Raw genomic sequence first — 20,657 nt, 5'->3', positions numbered from 1 at the left:
TATCATGCCCAGTTTTGCTGTTTTTTTATGTCATTACTTTTATAACATGTTATTTGTGCAAATATGGATAGATCTTAACATTAGTTTAATTCCTAACATAAATACTGGTATAATTCACATTAAAGGTCTTTGGGCTTCACGAATTATTTTGAGAACCAAAGCGTGAACACTATAGTCTGGAGTGATAGCTCAGTGGGTAGAGTGTTTGCCACGTAAGCATGAGGACATGAGTTCCCATTACCCTGAGAACCTATGCAAAAAGCTGGGTTTGGAAGAGCCGGTCTGTAAACTTGGGGGAGGGCCAGGAGGCTCATGGGGGCTTGAGATCAGCCAGTATAACTTAGCCAGGGAGAGACCCTGTTTTCATAAGGTGAAGAGTAATAGAGGAAGGTACCCATCATTAATTTCTAGCCTCCACACAAACATACAATCCACAGGTCAAAAATGTATAAGAATAAGAACAATTGTGTACATGGACCTATGCATTTTCTTTTTAAAGTTAAAAAAAACCCAACAACTTATTTTGTGTGTGTGTATATGCCACAGTGTGTGTGGAAGTCAGAGGACAACTTGCCAGGGGTGTTGGTTCTTACTTCCATCATGTGGGTCTTGGCAATTGAACTCAGGCCGTCAGGCTTGGTGGCAAACACCTTTACCCACTGAGCCATGTTGCCATCCCTGTATCATCTTTAAAGTAAAACTACTGTCATACCGGGCACATTGCATAGCTTACTTTAAATGTTTACTGTGACACATTGCTTCCTATGCCATGAATTTTCCTAGGTTCATGATATTATATTCATAAAACTATGATAATTGGTTCAGTTGTGTAACATTTCTTTGACAAATTCTCAGTAATTGATTGGTTTCTTTTCTTTCATTAGCACTGGGGATTGAATGTAAGACCTTGTGCATGTGAAGTTAGTGCTTTAACCTCTGAGCTATGTCTCTTGACCTCGATCCCTTTCTCATAGTTTAAAAAAGGTACAATGATCTGCCTGTGTTGGCATTTGGGGGTGAGTAAAGCAATGCTAAAGTGGGATTCTTGCTGTGGAGAAGAGTGGACACGAGTATTTTCAGAAAGACCCGCCTGCGTGGCCAGCCCTTGGCTGGTATCCAGAAACTCAGGTGAAGCTTTGGATGAGTGACCTCCTGTGCCTAAGCAATTTGTATAAGCTGTGTGGTTTAACTAGACATTGACTTTATTATTATTACTGTTGTTATCATTTTTTGCCTCACCCCACCCCCCGACAGCCTTGGACATTAGGTCTCTAATGGACTTGTGACCCTTTGCTTGTGCTGTCTAAACTCATTGCTGGAGGTGTTAGGTGTGTCCCGTACAGTCCCACTGCAGCTCAGCTCTTGCAGGCTACACCTGGCTTCCTCTAGACTCAGCTTCTGATACTTTTTCTCTGTGAGATACAACTCTTTGCTGCCAGGCTATGAGGCTCTCAAGACCTTTTTTTGCTGTCTGCCTAGCTACTTTGTATCTAAGGCACTATATTATCATTAGACCTAGATCCTTTCCCTACACAACTATGAGGTTCCATCAGCAGGAGTCCCCAAGACTACCCCTAGATTCCATGATCTGCAAGGGGGCCTGGAGGTAGAATTTCAGAACATGAAGGCAGAAGGGTGAGGCTGGAAGGCAGTTGGCTGAACTAAGGGTTGGATGCTGTTGTTAAAGTTACTTCCTTGGGGGAGACATAAATAATGTATACCTTCCTTCTAAGGGCCTAACAGACAGAGGTACAGGTCTAATCAAAGCACCTAAGGGAAGCAATGAGTGTATTAGGCTTCCTTACAGAATAGTGGGTAGGGGGTTATGGACAAGAGCATGGGTGAGATTAAAGCAGCCATACTTAGTGGTGGCTTCCCCATTGTGTAGATACAACACCCATCCTTCTCCACCCATCCTTCCTCTAGCCCTCTCTCCCCCAAGACCTTGTGAAATTAGGGCTGAATTGCATACTTCTGCAAGGAGTGACTGGATACTCAGGTGATAGTCTCATGACCATCCCTGCCCCTTCTGTCTGTGAGGGAAAGCCAGCAGCCAACAGGCCCAATAGGTGAAAATGGCGACTGTTTGGCCAGGAGGATGGTCCTGTTCTCTAGCCGGTCAGTGTGTTTGGAGAACTCTAAGTAGTTTGGCCGTGTTGTAACAAGGAATGATCTGAGGTAACGCTAGAGATTTAAGCTGGAGACCTTTAAGGGTTTGTGATGGCATCGTTGTGAAGAAGAAAGGCAGCAGAGCTTCAAGGTCAGCAGATGGAGAGTGATTCCGGAGTCTAGGAAGACTGAAGAGGAGGAGTCAGAGAGGCAAATGGAAGAGGGCTGCTAGGTGAACGCTAGGTGTGTGGTGGAGGAGAAGGCTTATTGTAAATATGAGGGAGGAAACAGCCAGAGTGGACATGACCCGCAGACTGAGCTGCTGGGCTATGTGAGGGAAGGAGGGAGAGGAAGAGGGAGAGCCAGGGGACCAAGAGGCCAAAAGGGCAAAAAAGGACCAGAGTAGCCAAAATGGCTAGATTATAGGGAAGAGTTGCTTGGGGAAGGACAGCCTAGCCTAGTTCTGGACTGGGCAGTTTAGGGTGGCAGGTGGGGCATGCCAGCCAGGAGGACCCTGTAATAGATACGAACTGAGGGATGCTGGGAAAATTTGTTGGCCAGAGTCCTCTTTGATATGTTAATAAGCACCTTGGCTAGCTATTTGCTCCAGATTTGAGCCCTCAGGAATTTCTGAGAGCTGTACCCAGGCTCGTTAATGCCAGATATGTATGGTGGGTGTGAAGTCTAGGATCCCCACATGGCCTCTGGTTCCCAGCATTGAGGAAGTTCTCTAGAAGTCCTCTATGGACACTCCTAACCGAAAGTGCTCCATTGTCCTTCTGTGTGGTCTCCACTGACCCCTCATGGGCGGATATTGGTGCTGGAGTCGGGTGAGAGCCTAGACACTCAGTTGGTTAAAATATATCCTGTGTGTTCATGTGACCAGGACCTTGTGATAGTTGGAAAGAGTGGAGGTTTATACTTGGCTCTGGCTGAGGGGGTGGGAATGGGATCAGGGTTTGTTTGTTTGTTTGTTTGTTTATTGGTACGTGTAGCTAGAGTAGAATAGTATTTATCTGGAAGCTTCCTGTATGGCTTGGTATCCTCATCCATAGTACTTATGCTGTAATGAGCCCAACATTCCTTCCTTCCTTCCTTCCTTCCTTCCTTCCTTCCTTCCTTCCTTCCTTCCTTCCTTCCTTCCTTCCTTCCTTCCTTTCTTCTTCCCTCCCTTCTCTCCCTTCCCTCCCTCCCTCCCTTCCTTCCTGTGTGTACATTGCACTGGCAAAGAGCAGAAGAGGCTATCAGACCCCTTGTGGTTGTGAATTACCTGACTTGGATACTAGGAACTGAACTCTGGTCCTCTGAAGGAGCAGCAAACTTTTAACTGCTGAACCATCTCCCCAGCCCTGTGGACTTCTTTTTGTTCTCGTTGCTTTTTGTGTGTGTGTACCACTGATGCCTCCAGGTACCCCGAGCAGAACAGACATCGTTGTGCATTAGTACTTTACCCTTTGTGTCTACTGCTTCCCAGAGAATTGTGTGTGTTTGTAACTCCTGACATTTTATGGTACATAGCAAGTATAGAAAGAGTGTCTATTACAGACATCTTGATCTAGAGAAAATCTTCAACTGAAAATTCATATTCTGAGACTGTCTTTATGGATATCTTTGTATTATATGTGTAATAGTCTGTTGATGTGCTACAAATCTCTATACTTTACAAATTACCACAACTCTTATGACTAAAATGACATACACTTTATGATCTCATGGTGTATGTGGGACCCTCCACTTAGGGTCTCAGAAATCTGTACTGAAGGTGTCATTTACCTGCACTGTCATGAGACTGGAGTGGGGAGGAATCTGTGTCATGTTCTTTGGGGTTGTTGGCCGAATTCACTCTTTGTGACTGTGGGAATGAAAGGCCAAGCCTCCCTTTAGCTGTTGACTGGAGGTAGCTCTTAGCTCTTTGTCACATGGCCTTGCAGTCTATCGTCTTGCTTCTTCTAAAGCAGCTTAGAATAGAGATGGGAGAGCATTTGATAGCAAGACAGTTTCATATAATACATTATCTCAGAAGTGACATTGTCCATCTGCTTGACCATGCATTCCGTTCGTGAGAAGTAAATGGTTTCCTTCTCACGCTGCAGGGGAGGGGCTTGTGCTGGGTAGGCCACCTCAGGATGGTGAGGAGCAGGCACCACGTCATCTTAGAACCTGTAGCAGTATTTCGAATTTACAAAGTCCAGTGAACTCAAATGGTAATTCGCAGATAGACTGAGTTTTATCCTTTAAGAATATTTTCTTAAGCCTAGGATGGTGGCACACACCATTAATCACAGTGCTCGGTAGTCAGAAGCAGGCTGATCTCTGTGAGTTCAAGGCCAGTCTGAAAAAATCAAGTTTCAGGGCAGCTAGGGCTGTTACCCAGAGAAAATCTGTTTCAAAAACCTAACAAATAAGCAAAAAACATTTTTTTCCCTTATTCTTTGGAAGACCTCAGAGAAAGACTTAAAGCCAGGAAATATTTTAACAATAGTTTCCAAGGTCGGAGAAGTAGTTTGGCTGGTAGGGTGATTGCCTTGTATGTATGTGTGAAGCCCTTCCTGGGTTCAACCCCAATACTAGAAACAAAAACAACAACAAAAAGTTTCAAAGCAAAGTGAAGATTGCAATGTGGCCAGGTAGACTGTGGCGGCTCATTGAAGTTAAAGGGACTCACATGGAGTAGAGTACAGGTGACAGTGATGGCCTGTCATCCTCACCCTGCTACCGTGAGGCTTGCAGCTTGGGCTTTCACAGTTGCCTCTGCCTGATGCTCCTTTGTGTGCCCTTTTTTAGCTCAGGGCCTTTGGCATTTTCCTGGGGTCTGATCAGTAAGACAGCAGAGTGTCTGTAGCCTGCCCTAGTTAAGGGGAGAGGCCTTCAGAGGCACTGATTGGTTTTAGAAAACCTATTGTGACTTTAGTCTGGTGATTGGGGCTGGCAAGCCAACCATCCCGACGGAGCTAGGGCTGAAGCTTGGTAGTAGAGCACTTGCCTAGCATGCACAAGGTCCTGAATTCAGTCCCCAGAACTACAGTAACAAAAACCGTCTGATGGAAAGTCAGTCCCAAGAGAAGGAAGGCATGGGAAGCCTGCTCGTATGTTGGCACACACCTGTAATTCTAGCAGCTCATTCAGAAGCTAAGGCAGGGGGATTTTGAGTTCAAGGCCCGCCAGGGCCGCCACTTAGTGAATCGATGGCAGGCAGAAGATTGTTAGGAGAAGGTGGAAATCAGTGAGTTAGAAGAACATGAAAGAATAGCCGTACTTACCTAGGGCACATAAGACAGTACTGTGTGTCAGGGAGTGTGCTGGGTAGTCTTGTCAACTTAACATACCTGGGAGTTGAATGGCTTTCGTCAGGTTGGCCCAGGGCACACGTCTGTGGTGCATTTCCTCGATTGCCATGGATAGTGCCACCCTGAGGCAGATGGTCCTTGGTGGTAGAAGAAAACAGGTTGAGCAAGAACAGGAAACTCAAACCACTGAGCCGCAGGCTAAGCAGCATCCCTCTCTGTTCTCTGCTTTAGTTCCTACCTCCATGTTCCCTGCCTCAACTTCCCTGGACGAGGGACTGTAACCTGCAAGCCAGATAAAACCCTTTTCCAGTTGCTTTCGGTGTTTTCCCACAGCAACAGGAAACAAACTAGGCGTGGTTAGTTGTGTTTGACTCTTTAGATTAAAGATGGTTCTAATAAAGTGGTTCTCAACCTGTGAGTTGAGACCCCCTTTTGGGGGGGTCACATGTCAGATATCCTGCATATCGGGTATTTATGTTATGATTCTTAACAGTAGCAAAATTACAGTCATGAAGATGCAATGAAATAGTTTTATGGTTGGGTGTGACTACAGTGTGAGCTGTATTAAAGGGGTTGCAGCATTAGGAAGAGTGAGAACCACCGTTCTAACATAAAATGGAATGCTCTGTCTTGGAGAATTCTTCATAGGAAAGTATAAGACAGTTATCTCTTGGGGATTCAAAATGTGTTTTTTTTTTCCTTTAAGAATAAAACCCACCACAATGCATGCCAGTATGTTTACATGCTAGTTTAGGAGAGATGTTTATAACTTTCTGCTACCTTTCACGCCACATTCTTCATGGTATTGATTTTGAAGAGCAAGACTGACAATATTAAAAAATGTTTTTTAATCTTTAATTAATTTTATTCTCTATGTGTGTGGGTGTTTTGCCTGCATGTGTATCAGTACACCATGTGTGTGCAGTGCCTATGGAGGCCGGGAGAGGGCAGTGGTTCCCCTAAGACTGGAGTTGGATGATTGTGAACCGTTATGTGGGTGCTAGAAATTGAACTCATGATATCTGTGCTCTTTACCACCAAGCCATCTCTCCAGTCCCCACATTGTCAATGCTGCTGCTGCTGCTTCTTCTTCCTCCTCCTCCTCCTCCTCCTCCTCCTCTTCTTCTTCTTCTTCTTCTTCGTTTTTAGAAGTTAACTAAGTCCATTAAAACAAGTACATACCCTCCTAAGTTTTGTATCTGTTCCCCCCCATTTCGCTATGATAATGGAATTTATAATGAAATTACAAAAAAGATCTTTCTACTTTCCCAAGGAAAATGAACAAATCTGTTTAGATTAAGAATGTATTTCTAAGGAAATGAGTCTTGTAGCTCTATACAGCAGCATTATTTCCTTCTTGGCCTCTCGCCAAACCTACACCTGGATGCTGTTCTGAATCACCCTGCTAATGATTATGCTACCTGAGGGGTGATGGAGAGAGATAGCAGTTAGGTTCCAGAGCTTTAGGGGCCCACCACATTCAGCTCCAAATAACCACATGGAGGCTTATTCTTACTTATAAATGCCCAGCCTTAGCTCGACTTGTCTCTTGCTAGCTTTTCTTAAGTTATCCCACCTACCTTTTGCCCCTGGGCTTTTATCTTTCTCTATGTCTGTTTCATTTACTCCTCATTCCATGTCTGGCTGTGTTGCTAGGTGACTGGCCCCTGTCGTCCTTCTCTCTTTTTTCTCACTCCTCTCTTCTCTCTCTAGTCTCTTTGCCCGCCAGTTTCTCCCTTCTGCCTCATTATCAGTTGTTCAGCTCTTTATTAGACCAATCAGGTGTTTTAGCCAGGCAAAGTAACATAGCTTCACAGAGTTAAGTAAATGTAGCATAAAAGAATGCCATACATCTTTGCATTATTAAACAAATATTCCGCAGTATAAACTAATGTAACACAGCTTCAACTAATCCACAACAAATAAGGGTCTTGTCCTGCGAGTATAAAGAAATCAGAAATAACCTTATTGCTTGTTTTAAGTTTAAAAAGTGTCGAATTGTGTGCACTTATGAACTTCATCTTTCCTTGTGAGCATGGACGGGTCTTCAGAGTCCCTGTTGATGTGATGTGTGTCCTACAGGGTTATTCTGCAGAATCCTTGGAAGACACCCTTGAAATAGATGTGTGCCAGTTACTTTGAGAACACCTCTCTACACAATTCTATGTTTTGTGGCCCTAAACATTTTAGTCAGTTTTCTGTCTGTGGGTCCCCTTCATTTGTGGGTAACTGGAAGGAGATAAAGAGGGAGCTTGGGGAGAGACCTCCATAAATTCTGGGTTTCTTGGGTCTGGAATCTGAGGACAGTCTTGGCCTCTTCCGAGGTCAGTAGGTTCCAGGCCCTGCTCCTCTCCTTCAGAATCCAGCTGTCTTACCTGGAGGCTGAAGTTGAGGGAATGGAGACACCTGACATTGTTTATGACCATTGCCTGTCTGTTCTATGTGGCAATTGTCAGTTTGAAATTGAACTTTTAAGGACAAAAGTCAGGACTTCCGAACCCCTGCCAGCCTAGGCTTGGCCAGTCATTCCAGTAAAAGAGATGAGGAAGGGCAAAAAGTAGAAACAAAAGTGTCGAAGAAGGATGACCCTCAAGGTCATCTTCAGGATCCTGACTGGGCTTAAATAGAGACGGGAGCTAGAGTTACACAGTTCCAGTCAAGATGCTCTAATTGCTGCAAATCCGGTCCTGCAAGGTAGTCTCAAGTTGTCAGTACTGTTATTGCTTAAATCGGGACCAATCTGGCTTGTGTAAGTTTACTCTTGCTCCAGGCCATGGTTTTGCTGTTTGGATAATGACCTGGCCTGGTCTGTTCTGCCACGTGTGCTTTTCCCGGAATCCAAAGTGACCGCAGGTTTAGGACAATTTTATCTTTGTGCCTCCAGTCTGGAAGAGAAAGATAGTTTAGGCATCACCGGTTTTTAGATGGACTTTTCTTAAGTGATTGACACACCTAGGTGGAGTTAAGGCTGGCTTCTGACCAAAGTAGACAGACCCACAATGAGAACAGAGGTGTCAGGTTTTCATCTTGTTCCTGTTGAACTGTGGCCCTAAGTGAGTTGTCTTTAGTAAAAGCAGCTTCCAGGTGCCTGTTAAATTCCCATTTATTCTCTCCACTTGTGGTGGTGTTTGGGTTCTGCTTACAGTGTGTTTTGGCTCTTCAAATTGCCTTTGGAATCCCAGGTTCCTTTATTCTTTCTTCTCCCTCCTCTTTTCCTTCTTCTTCCCTCCTTCCTCTCTTCATTCTCCCTATGTTCCCTCCTCTTCTCTTAACATATTTTAGAGATTTGTAAATGGGAAATTGCCTCCAATTTCTTCAAGTCTTAGCTTTCACTTTTAAGTTGGTTAAAAACTATCAATGCTAATCTTTTTTTTTAAATAAAGTAATATACAATACTTTTCAAAGATAGTTTCTGAAAAGTAAGTCTACAAGCTGTAGAATGGTGTTACTGAGTTACTCGTGTGTGGTGTGTGTGTGTGTTTGTGTTTCCTTTTTCTCTGTTTAGGAATGCAAGATGACACCAAAGGACAGAGGGATTGTTAGGAAGCTAACACAGGACAAGCCCCACCCTGTACCTGTAGCTCCTCCCAGCACTTCTCACCCGCCCCCTTCCTTAATTCCTCTCTTTTGGGGGCGGGCCTTCCACTTCCCTTCACCCCCCCCCCTCCCCCAGCCTGATCTCTGTTTAACTCAGGCACTTTGGAGTTGATGGTCTCTTGGCCTAGGGTACCTCACTTGGTCGGTTGCTCATCTTTGCGCTCCCTCCCCATCCACTGTGATCTTATGGTTTAGTGTGCCGGCCATGCTCAGCCTGGACTCTTCCCTCTGCCTGCTTTCTCCCTTATTTCTACAACAAAATCTCTATACTTTAGGAGTGGCCATGTCCTTCTCCATTTATTTCCACCTTTTTTACATTCAGGAACAAAGCAAGTTAGTCGACATTTTTTTTAAACTAGAATTTTAGTTTGATAAAATTTAACTTCTTTAAAAAAAAAAAGTAAAACAAAACAAACAAACCTCCAAACAGTGGATACAGTTTTTGTTAACTCTAGCATTCACGAAAATTCAGCAGTAAAACCCATATCTTAATTAGAAAGTTTTAAATTCCTGTTCTGTTTTTATGCATTCGTAGTGTTGCCCATTTATATTATACATAAGTTTTTTTTTCTACAGTGAGTCCAAAAGTGTTATTTTGAATTAGCAAATCACATGGAAATTGCCGTTCTCACAAAAGGATCAAACATCAACCATGTCGTGTTTCTGGCATTTTATACTTCGATTCTGTCTCTAATGGAAACAAAACAGGGAGCAGATTCACTGCCCACGGGAATAGACAACCCCCCAGTTCCTGCCATGGCCCCCTGCAGAAAGCAAATGATTGAAAACAAAGCAAATACAGGAGTTTTGCGACAGATGCTGAAAATAGGGGGTTGTATAAGCACATGAGTCTTTTGGAGGAGTATTTTGTGTATATTAAAGTTTGAACTCAATTCCTGGGAAATAGGAAAAATTCTAAGACTGTTTTAGAAACTTCTTGAAAGTTCTTGGCTTTCTAGATTAAAATATAATGTTGCTCCATGCTCTGATGTAGGAGCTCCTTAATATGGAAGGGTAGATTCAGACGTAGGTTGTGTGAGCACTGGAATGAGGGAGGTCAGAAACTCCAGTGTTTACCCATGGAACCCAGCAGGCCCTCTCTACACAGATGTTCCAGAAGCGCAAATGTGGTATCATTGCGCCCCCTCCCTACCCCTGCTCCCAGAACCCACAGTCTCTCCTACATTTTCTGACCCTGACCCTGATACTGTTTTAATTTTGTCTCCTTTAATCCCATTAAGGATCCATCCAGGATTGTGCTATGCATTTTGTCATTTTAGTCTTGGGTGTTTCCACAGCCTTTGTCTTTGATGACCTTCACATCATTTGAAGTACACGCTGTATGCTGTGTGTTTCATACATTCTCTGTTTTGTAGAGTCGGCTGTTTCCTTCAGATTAGATTGAGATTACATGGTCTTGGCAGGAACACCGAATAATGAGCCTTGTGTGTTCTTGGTGCATCTCTGCAGGGTGCTAGTCTTGGCCCTGTTATTGCTGATGTGAGTGGCTTTGGCCACTCCCTTTCCATAAGGGACGTCTGCCAAGTTTCCCCACTCTAAAATTAGCATTTGTTCTTGGGTAAAATAAGTACTTGGTGAGGAGATACTTTGAGATGATGTAAGTACCTCATTCCTTACCAGACGTGCAATAGTTACAGCATCCATGTTTGTTTCTTGCCTGAATCAGTGATTGCCGTGGTGGTTGCAGAAGAGGAACTCTCAGCTGTTGGTCATCCTTCCTACCATCAGTAACTGGCGTTCTCCTGTAAGATACTCCATCCCCTCACTAGAGGTTCTACTCTTGTTGGTATGAACTCATTGATTCTGAATTTATTCAATGGGTTATAATCTATTACCGTCAGTGGTTTGGCTTTTTCTTTAAATTGCCCCACTGTAACTAGTGAAGAGGCCCTTATGTATTCTAGCTTTGTGTCCTTCTGACAATGTCTTATCATTTTTGTCTTTCAAAAATATTTTCTTTTTAATTTATTATTGTGGAGGCCAGCTGGCCTGAAGACATCTTTGTGGAGTTGATTCTTTCCTTCCACCATTAAATGGATTCTGGGACTTGAACTTAGGTCTCCGGGCTTGAGCAGCAAGCAACTGCCTTTATCCACTGAGTTGTGCCTCCGGCTCCCTTTTTGTCTTTTAATATTATTCCTTTGAAGTTATTTTTCTCCAAGGAGTTCTAGTTCTTTTTAGTGGCAAATGGCATTCAAAAAAACCAGTGTGTAGGCCCTGCCTGAGTCTCAAGGGGACGCATATTAGTCTTAGGCTGCTGGTTTAGGTGCTGCTGGGCTGGCTGATGTGCTTGCCCACAGTCTCCAGACTCGGGCCACACACTTAATTCCTGCACCCTTAGAATAGGATCTGATCTCAGGCCATACTCTCCATATTTTCTAGATGCTTTGGAAGCTGTTATTCTTCTAGATAAATTTTAGAATACACATAAGCCTTCTTCCTCAGCTGTCATTTTGAAAAGTGTTCACTTGAGGTTGTTGTTAGCTTAGGGGAGAACTGTCTGACAGGACTGGGTCCTCCTGTTCAGGAGTAAGAGATGATTTCTATCCCCCTGCCCCGCCAATTTACCTCAGTAGTTTTTGTTCATAAATCTTGTCTCCTGCGATAACCATTACAACGTTATTGGCCATGGTTCTCTGTGTCTGAGCTGCGATCTTGCTCTGTTGCCAGGTTGTTGTGTTTTAGGTTCCTGGCCTCCAGTAAACCTACTTCAGCCTTCTGAGAAGCTGGGACCTCAACTTTTTCTACGTTTGTATTTGTGAATGGTATCTTAGCATTTTTTTCTTACGAATTTACCTATGCCACGAATGTATAGTTTGAAATTTCATTAAACCACGTCATCTGCATCAGTAAACGGGACACAGAGGCACTGTGAACTTCCTTAAAAGCCTTTCCTGGTCACAGTGCCTGCTGATTTCTGTCGTTCCTACAGCAGGCTTTTGTGTGTGTGTGTATGGGGGGGATATAGATGGCTTGCGTTGCTTTGCTTCTCAGTGTCAGGAAAGTAGGGCATTGTGCCAGCTAATTACCCTGCCACAGACTTCATAAGAGTTTCCTGTGTGTCCCTGAATGAGGGGCAGTGATCAGTGCTTTCACAGGGTTTTAGCACCAGCTTTACAGGGTGTATGGGTGACGTTGACTCTTCTTCCTTTTCCTCCTCTTTCTCCTCCCCTTCCCCCTCTTCCTTCCCTTCCACCTTCTTTTCTTTCCCCTTCCTCTTCCTCTTTTTCCTCTTTTCCCCCTTTCCTTTTCCCTCCCCTTCCCTCTCCCCTTCCCCTTTTCCTTTTCTTCCTCCTCCCCTTCCTCCCCCATTCCTCCTCTTCCTCCTCTTTCTCCTCTTTCAAACAGGGCTTCACTGTGTAGCTCCGTAGAGTGATCACATTCTTCCGGTTCCTAAGTTAGTAGGGGCTCTGTTGTTCAACAAGTGAGGACCCATTTTGATTTTTAGTTCTAGTGCGGTGAGTATTTTCTTGCAGAATATGGACTTTAATTATGTCTCTGTTCTTGCAGTTTTATTAGTTTATTTTTAGAAGTGTACTTTCTTAAACCTTGAAAACATTTGCACAGATAATTTATTTTTTAATTTAAGATTTTATTTTGCAAATTTTATACATGAGTATTTTATTTATCTTATGCCATATATAAAATGGAGTTTCCCCAAAACCAACTAGGAGACCAAGTCCTGTATGTAAAAGCAAAGAGTCTTTATTCTTTACACAAGTTTGCAAACTTGGACCCTCTCTGTGTCCAGTGTGTTGGAGTGATCAGAGAGCTCCAGCTCAGTTGGGGTTGGGTTTTTATAGTAACAAAGGTTGGGGTGAGGGATTTCTAAGGTTCAGGATCCCTGACTGACATTTGTCTAGGGGTGTCCTAGTGAAAAGCGATGGGTGTGATCCTATCTACAAGGGTTCAAATCTTAGGAATTTCCTTTGGATGGTCTGTTTCTGTAGTGCCAGCTTATGATACCTGGAACCAGGTGCTGCCTGCTCTGGCAGCTGTGTGGCCTGGGTCCCATGTGTGGCCAAGCTGCTCTGGGTCCCACAATTTATAACCCTTTCACCCCTCCACCTCCTTCCTTCAATGTCCCCTTTGTCTCTCCCAGCCCCATCTCAAATTCATGTCCTCTGCTTCTTTAATGACTACTGTGACATATGTTGTATACATGTTTATATGTGTGGATTTACAGCCTGCTGTGTCTGTTTTGTGTTGCTCATCTGTATATTTACAGGGTTCTCTGTGGCCACGATGGCCAGTAGAGTCAAGGTCCAAGGAAGGCAAGAAGGCAGTTTGGGTCATCATGACTCAGTAGCCGGTGCTGGTGCAGACTTTGAGAGTCTGACCTCAAGTAGTTTATTTTAAGCATATTTATCACACACATTTGGGAAAAAGCTTCCTGGTGATAATTAACTCAATCCTATGTGCACAGCAAAGCTGAAGACATGACTACATCGACACTCTCTGTAAAGTACAAGTGACATCTTTCATAAAGATGGGTTCTGTAGAACAACTAAAAGAACAAGCTCAAGATACAGCAGGGTGGGGGTGGGGAGAATAGCATGTTACAGATTGACTGAGACAAACTCAAGGGTCTAGGGGAGGATTCGGTATGGTCTGGCCACACAGAAAGGTCACCAGGCTATTAACCAAATCTGCTCCCAACTTCTGGGCTGAACACAGGCAATACAGCGATATCCCTGTGTGTTTAACATTCCTGGTTCCCCCAATGCTTCTGTGTGAGCTCAAGGACCTAAATGTATCCCTACTTACAATGTCCTTAGGGCTGACCATCTGGGGTTGGATAACCTATCATGGTGTTCATCCCTGTAGAAAACTGGTTCTCTGCCCCTCACCAGCCATTGACTGCCTATAGTTAGTTATCTAAGGGTGTGGGGGCTTGCAAAATTTCCCTCATACTTTGGCATTTTGACCAGTTGTGAATCTGTAATAGTTTTCCTTCTGTTGAAAAAAAAGTTTCTTTGATGAGGGAGAACTATACTCATCTGTGGGTAGAAGGACAGGCTTTTGGAACATTTTAGAGATTACACTGGGTTAGTAAACTAGCATACGTAGGTTCTCCAGGGTCCGTGCCTAGCCTACTGCCTTAGAATGTAGAAGTGTGTTGTTATTACTTTTAAAGACATATACTAAAAGACAAATCATACTAATGATTCTTTTTTTGTCTCGCTTCTAGAAAAACTAATTGCTTATCAACGAGAATTTCTTGCTTTAAAAGAACGTCTTCGCATAGCTGAACACAGGATATCTCAGCGCTCTTCTGAGTTGAACACCATTGTCCAGCAGTTTCGCCGCGTAGGAGCGGTGACTAATGGAAGTAAGGCTGCACTGAATACGTTCTCAGGTACTTTAGAAGTAGGGTATGTTCCAGGGGCTTTACGGAGTGTGTGACTGGAGGGTTCTGTGAACACGCCAGTCAGCGTGTGTTGCCCCTCTCAGAAAGAAAAAAAAATCATACAAACTTTGCTGTTCTGGTGAATTGTAAATGCATTTTTATTAATTGCTGAATTTGATTTCGATAGAACACTGTTATGTTTCAGTTGTGTGCCTTTCATCAGTAATAGTGAAAGGCCTGTGTCTTTTGAAAACATTTGTAATGAGATTAAATTTTAACTTTTGGGCTGGCAAGATAGCTCAGTGATTAAAGAAAGCTTGATGCCAAGCCTACCAGCCCTGGGTTCAGTCCCCAGGTCCCACATAGTACACAGAGTGAATCAGTCCCCCCATTGTCCTCTGACTCCCCACCCCCTAAATAAATGTTTTAAAAATAAAAACTGGATTTTAACTTTTCTTTCAGTATGCTTATGCTCTAGCCAGTGTTAGATGGCCTCTGAGGAAGTCTGTGAGCTGCTTGGAGCAATCCTGGCTCTTGCACCTATTTGATAATCAGGAAGAAACCTGGGCCTCTCCTGGGGTCTTCTGGTCTGTCGGAGGAACACTGCTTCTCTCTTGTGCTTTTTGCCTCTGATAATCCATTTGTTTGGTTTTATTCCAGTGCGCCAGGCCCCATTGCTCTTTCCAGACTGGTATTTTAGATCCAGCTTCGTGTATTCTAAACAGAGCCAGCCAGGGATACCTTTCATCTTGATATCAACACCTGACCTCGTTTTCAGAGTTTCGTGTTTCTCCCTCTCCTCCTCAGGGCGCGTGTGTATTTTGTCACTAGAGCGTTTGCGATTACAGAAGGCTCCAGTTCAATCACCCAGAAGCCTGTGTCTGATGATTTCTATTAACAACGTTTTTTGGTTTCCTTTTAGTCTTTCTTATACATGTTTTTTTCAAAATATTTTCTTGAAATTATGCTATTGAGCATTTTTACATTATCATTTTTTGTTGTTGTTGTTTAAGACAGTTCTCTGTAGCGCTGGTTGTCTTGGGACTTGCTATGTAGACCAGGCTGATCTCAAACTCACAGAGATTTGCCTGTCTCTGCCTCTAGAGCGCCAGGATAAAAGGTTCAGACCACAATGTCTGACCTTCTTCAAAATACTATCTACATTAAAATTTTATTTTACTGGGATAAGATCTCCATAGCACAGACTAAGCTGAGACTGCAGTCCTGTTTCGGCCGCCCTTGTGCTCGGGAGTAGAGCTGTGCACTCACCACCCTGGGTAAAGCACTTCAGTAGCGAATATGCTAATCATAAACCACAGCAAATTAAGCATTTCCTTCCATAATTAGCAAATGAATGTTTTCCTGGGTCATTTTTCCTCCTCCCAATCATAGCTCTGTGAGAAACGTTTCTGTATGTCAATTGGTTGTATTTCTGGCAGCCCTTGTGATCTTCATTAGATTATGTTTTGCTGACCGGTGATTTTCAAACACGTGGCACCATTCCTGGAACAAGACAGAAAGCAATTAAGTATTTGTTGAATGCGTAAAAGCCAAAACCATCGAGAGGAAATGCCTGAGTCACAGGACAGGCTGTTTCAAGGCCTTTGATTCTGCTGAATGTCTAGAGCGATGATTAGACCATGACTGACATTTAAGCATCATTCAAGCTGTTTCTGGTTGCTGGGTGGGAATAGGATGTGGTAACATGAATTTCTTTACACGTGAGATTCACCTTTCATTTCATGTATGATATTATATATGTGAGTTTAGTATGGGTGTTTTTTCCCCTGCATATATGTCCATGTACTATATACGTGCCCAAGGAAGCCAGAGGAGGGTACCAAATCTCCCCGGACTGGGTTCTGGGACTTGGTCCTCTGCAAGAGCAGCAGGTACTTTTGACTGCTGAGCCATCTCTCTAACCTTCTTGTTATAATTTTAACGGTGGTGTGGTCACAAGTCCTTCCTACTAACTTCCTTGTTTAGAAAGTGAAATTTCAATGTGATGAAAATTTAAAGCAATATGTGTAATTAGCAGAAGCTTTTACTCCATAGCCGATTCAGTGAGTCATTGGCTCCCCTAGATAAAAACTGAAACCACTTGAAGATTGACAGGTGCTGAGCATTTTCTACTTTAATAGTTTAAAATTTTTGACTTACATTTTTGTTTTTGGAGAAATATAATATCTGTATAAAGGTTTGGTGAAATGTTAATGCATAATGGAAATGAAGGGTAGCCTGGAACAGTGGCTCATGCCTGGGATTGAAGGATGGCTTCGTCGCAGATCTGAGGCCAGCCTGGGCTACATATATCAATGACAGGAAAGTGAAATTTGGTGGTGGCCATTGTGTTTGCGGTTGACCTCATGTGTAGATAACACATTTAGAGCTCACTTATTTGTAATTCTCGTAAGCGTTTGCTGGTTTTCAAGAGAGAAAATCAGAGGCTTCTGTAAGGTAAGGGTCACTTAATTGTCTTTCTGTGTTTCAGATAATACCATAAAGCTACTAAAGGAGTTGACAAGCAAAAAATCCCTTCAAGTGCCAAGCATTTATTATCATTTGCCTCATTTATTGCAAAATGAAGGAAGTCTTCAGCCTGCGGTACAGATTGGCAATGGAAGAACGGGAGGTGCGTGTACTGTGTGCCTGTTATCTGAACTGTGATTGCGCAAGTGATTTTGACTGCTAGGAAGAAGTCTGGTAGGACAAAGGGTTAAAATTCTTCCCCTGCCCCCTTAAATCTCTGCACAGCAACTTGGGGCTCAGTCCAAATTGCTTGTTGAAAGGATATGGACATTTCTTCTCCATATATCAGAGTGGGATTCAGTAGACATGCAGTTCAGGCAGACACATGTTTAAACATTTGTAAATGTTCTGTTTTAAAAATGGGGAGGTAAAGGGATGGCCTCCACCCCTATATCTTATCACAGTCCTGCCATGGAGTTTGTCTTAGTCTGCTCCCCTTCTCCCTAGGCAGAGGCACCTCTCACTCTCACGAGCTTTCCATGTGATAACACTTGAATACACTGCTTTCTCCTCCTCCACACCCGCTGTAGCCCTTGAATTTTCCTTATAGGATTTTTTGGCTACTTTATATATTTTGTAGTTATCAATTTTTGCTCGAATTTAAACTTTTTGACTTAATTGAACTTGGATGTTTTAGTTTGACCTTCATATATTTTAAAATGTAGAGTCCGGAATTGATGAAACAGTTTGGCGGTGGCGGTGCATGCCTTTAATCCCAGCACTCGGGAGGCAGAGGGAGGTAGATCTCTGAGTGTTTTAAAAAGTCTTCTAAGGTCTGGAGAGATGGCTCGGGGGTTAAGAACACTGGCTGTTCTTCCAGAGGACCCAGGTTCAATTCCCAGCACCCACACATCAATTCATACCTGTCTGTAACTCCAGTTTCAGGGCTTGACACCTCACATAGACATACATGCAGGCAAAACAACAGTGACCATAAAACAAAAACAAATTTATATATTAAAAAACAAATCTTCTTTGGAGTCAGAGGCTGACAGATCATATAAGTTCCAGGTCAACCAGGGCTACACAGTGAGACCTTGTCTCCCTCAAGCCTCCTCCCCTCAAGTCATTTGAAACTTTGAAGATCTCCATCAGGTTCTTGTATACTAAACCCTTATGGTTTGATGGTTAACACTCTGTCTTTCTCTTAAAGGTATTTCTTTTGTCTCATTCATTTTATCCATTATAAACATTTCAAGATCTTGACCACCTAGTTTTTAAATAGTTTACACTCCTATAAAGTGGATGCTGTTTCTGAAAGTTAGAGATAGAAGGCAGCTTGGAGTATGGGGAAAACCCACATTTAATTTAAAAATAAAAACCTCTCTTTCCTAAATCCTTAGACAGGTGGTTTTTAGTGGTTCTAGAACTAAGAACTGTTAGGATGTCCTTAAAAAGTCTTTGGCCTCTACTTAGAAAAACATGCATAGAAAAGTTGTTTTGTACATGATTTTTGTAATTCACGTTTTGTGGATTCCCAGAACCTAGGTAGGGACTTTGCATTGCGAGGTTCCATTGTCTAGATGCAAGGAGAGCTGCTGCTGGCTTGCAGTTCTGTTCCTCAGTAGCCAGGCTGATTAGCTACAGAACTGCGGCAAAGCTTTCCTCTGGCTGCGGCAGAGGACAGCCCTTCAGGTGATGATGGTCCTAAGAAGAAACCTTGATGGGCGTCTGAAATCCAGAAACTCTAGCGCTACTCCATCTTCCCATATACTCACAGAGGCAGCTGAGGTAGACAGGCACAGTGAGCACATGGCAAAGGGTCTTCATCTGCAAGTAGGGCTTACCCAGCAAGAAGGTGGCCAGCGCTGTGGTCAGTAACTTGGTGATCCATAAAACTGAACTGGTAGAGCAAATAGTGTGATTTATTTTAGAGGGCAGGGAAGGAAAACCCACAAAATAATACCCAACTGTTAGGAAAGACCACTTAGAAATATTTGTTTTTCATAATAGTAGTTAACGGTTGAAATTCTGAGATACATGGTCTGAGAGTTGATCCAGTAAGTTGGGTGTGGAGACAGGTACTCCCAGGTACTCAGGAGGATGGGGCAGGAAACTCTTGAGGCCAAAGTCTGCCTGGGCAACAGAGTGAGTTAAAGACCTACCTGAGCAGCTTAGACTGTCTCTAGAGAGAGAGCTGGGGTGCTCAGTGGTAGAGTACTTGCTAGTGTGCATATGGTCCTGGGGTTCACCTCCAGTTTTATAAAGCAAAGGGGGAAAATGCCCCACTCCCCAAGTCAAATTGACGGTCAGCTAGATAGAGCTGCATAGAATGCAGCAGAAAGCACATGAAGGCTAGAAGGAGACGGCAAATGCACATCTGCCCAGTAGATTTCCAGGAAGGAAATGAGTACATTTTTAAAAATTCATTCTTTTCTCATATTTTTTCTCACCCCAACTGCAGTTTCCCCTCCCTCTTCTCCTCCCAGTCCTTCCCCCAGATTCACTCTTTTTCCTTTCCCATCAGAAAAAAGCATATCCTCCTGGGGATATCAATCAAACTTGACTTATCTAGTTATAATAAGAATAGGTACAAACCCTCGTATCACAGCTAGATGAATCAGCTCACTAGGAAGAAAGGGTCCCAAGAGCAGGCAAAAGAGTCAAAGACCCACTGTTAGGAGTTCCACAAGAAGGCCGAGCAACACACCCATAACACATATGCAGAAGACCTGAGTCAGACCTGTATAGGCTCCCTGATTGTTGGTTCAGTCTCTGAGAGTCCCTATGAGCCCTGCTTGGTTTATTCTGTGGGCCATTTTCTTGTGTCTTTCACCCCTCTGGCTCCTACAGTCCTTTCTTACCCTCTTCCAAGGATTCCCTGAGCTCTGCCTAATGTTTGGCTGTGGGTCTCTGCATCTATTTCCATCAGTTACTGAATGAAGCATCTGTGATGTTGCTTGTGCTCCGCTTCAGCCAACAAGCATAACAGTATGATTAGTCAGTCATATCTGGTTCTACCCTAGGTCTCTGGGCAATCCAAACTATGGTTCCTGGCCCTCCAGGGAGTGTCAGGTGTGAGTTCCCTCTTGTGAAATGGGTCTCAACTTGGACCAGTCATTGGTTGTCCACTCCCACAAGTTCTGCACAACCTTTACCCCAACACATTTTGCAGACAGGACAAATTGTAGTTCAAAGGTTTTGTGGCTAGGTTGGTGTCCCAGTCCCTCCACTTTTGGATAAATTAAGAAAAGGTGGTGGTGGTGGGGCGGATCTTTAAATTGAAGAAACGCCCAGGCCTTCAGAACAAAAGACTTATTTAATACCAAGCAGATGGCTGGCAAAACATTGGCCAGGTTGGCTGCCAGAATGGCACTCTTGACTGCAGGAGCACAGTGTGAGTCTTTGTGCATTTCCTGGCCTCAGAGTTCATGGGCACCTGCCCTGGGCCAGGTACATCACCCTATTGTGGCGTGCTGCTTGACCAGCAAGCAAGAACGACCATGAGTTGAGGATTCTTCTCTCATCACACTTTATTGGATCCTCTTGGTTGAAGGGAGAGCAGGAAGCGAGAGAGAGCGAAAGCCAAGCAGCAGTTGCTTTTCTAGGGTGGAGGTACTGTCCTGATTGGTAAATACCATTTCGCTGAAGCCCAGGGCTTCGGGATTGGCTAGGGAACAAGGCTCAATTGCGCATGTACAAGCAAAGGGCCCTCAGCCCCACCCAGCACTGCCAAAGGAGGATTTGTTTACCTCCAAGCTGCAGGACCGCCAGTGCCATATTGTAATGGCGATATCTGGATGGCTCCTTACACCCTATACCTA

At 43.7% G+C, this 20,657-nt stretch overlaps 1 protein-coding gene across 3 annotated transcripts in view; it reads left to right on the top strand.

Moving 5' to 3' along the window:
- Positions 1 to 20,657, top strand: part of Mgat4a (alpha-1,3-mannosyl-glycoprotein 4-beta-N-acetylglucosaminyltransferase A) — a 138,977-nt gene that overhangs the window by 68,404 nt on the left and 49,916 nt on the right. For 2 of the 3 annotated variants that reach the window (XM_085679532.2, XM_085679531.2), the window contains exons 3-4: positions 14,206 to 14,373; positions 16,856 to 16,996. In XM_085679532.2, coding sequence (XP_085535658.1) covers positions 14,206 to 14,373; positions 16,856 to 16,996 — 309 coding nt within the window. The remainder of the gene's footprint in view (positions 1 to 14,205; positions 14,374 to 16,855; positions 16,997 to 20,657) is intronic. The other variant, XM_085679533.2, reaches the window with a different exon arrangement.

The sequence above is a fragment of the Myodes glareolus genome, chromosome 18 (genome assembly GCF_982192425.1).
Source record: "Myodes glareolus chromosome 18, mMyoGla1.1, whole genome shotgun sequence".
NCBI lineage: Eukaryota > Metazoa > Chordata > Mammalia > Rodentia > Cricetidae > Myodes > Myodes glareolus.
Note: the sequence above shows the minus strand (reverse complement) of the source record. Positions and strands in the feature narration are given on the sequence as shown.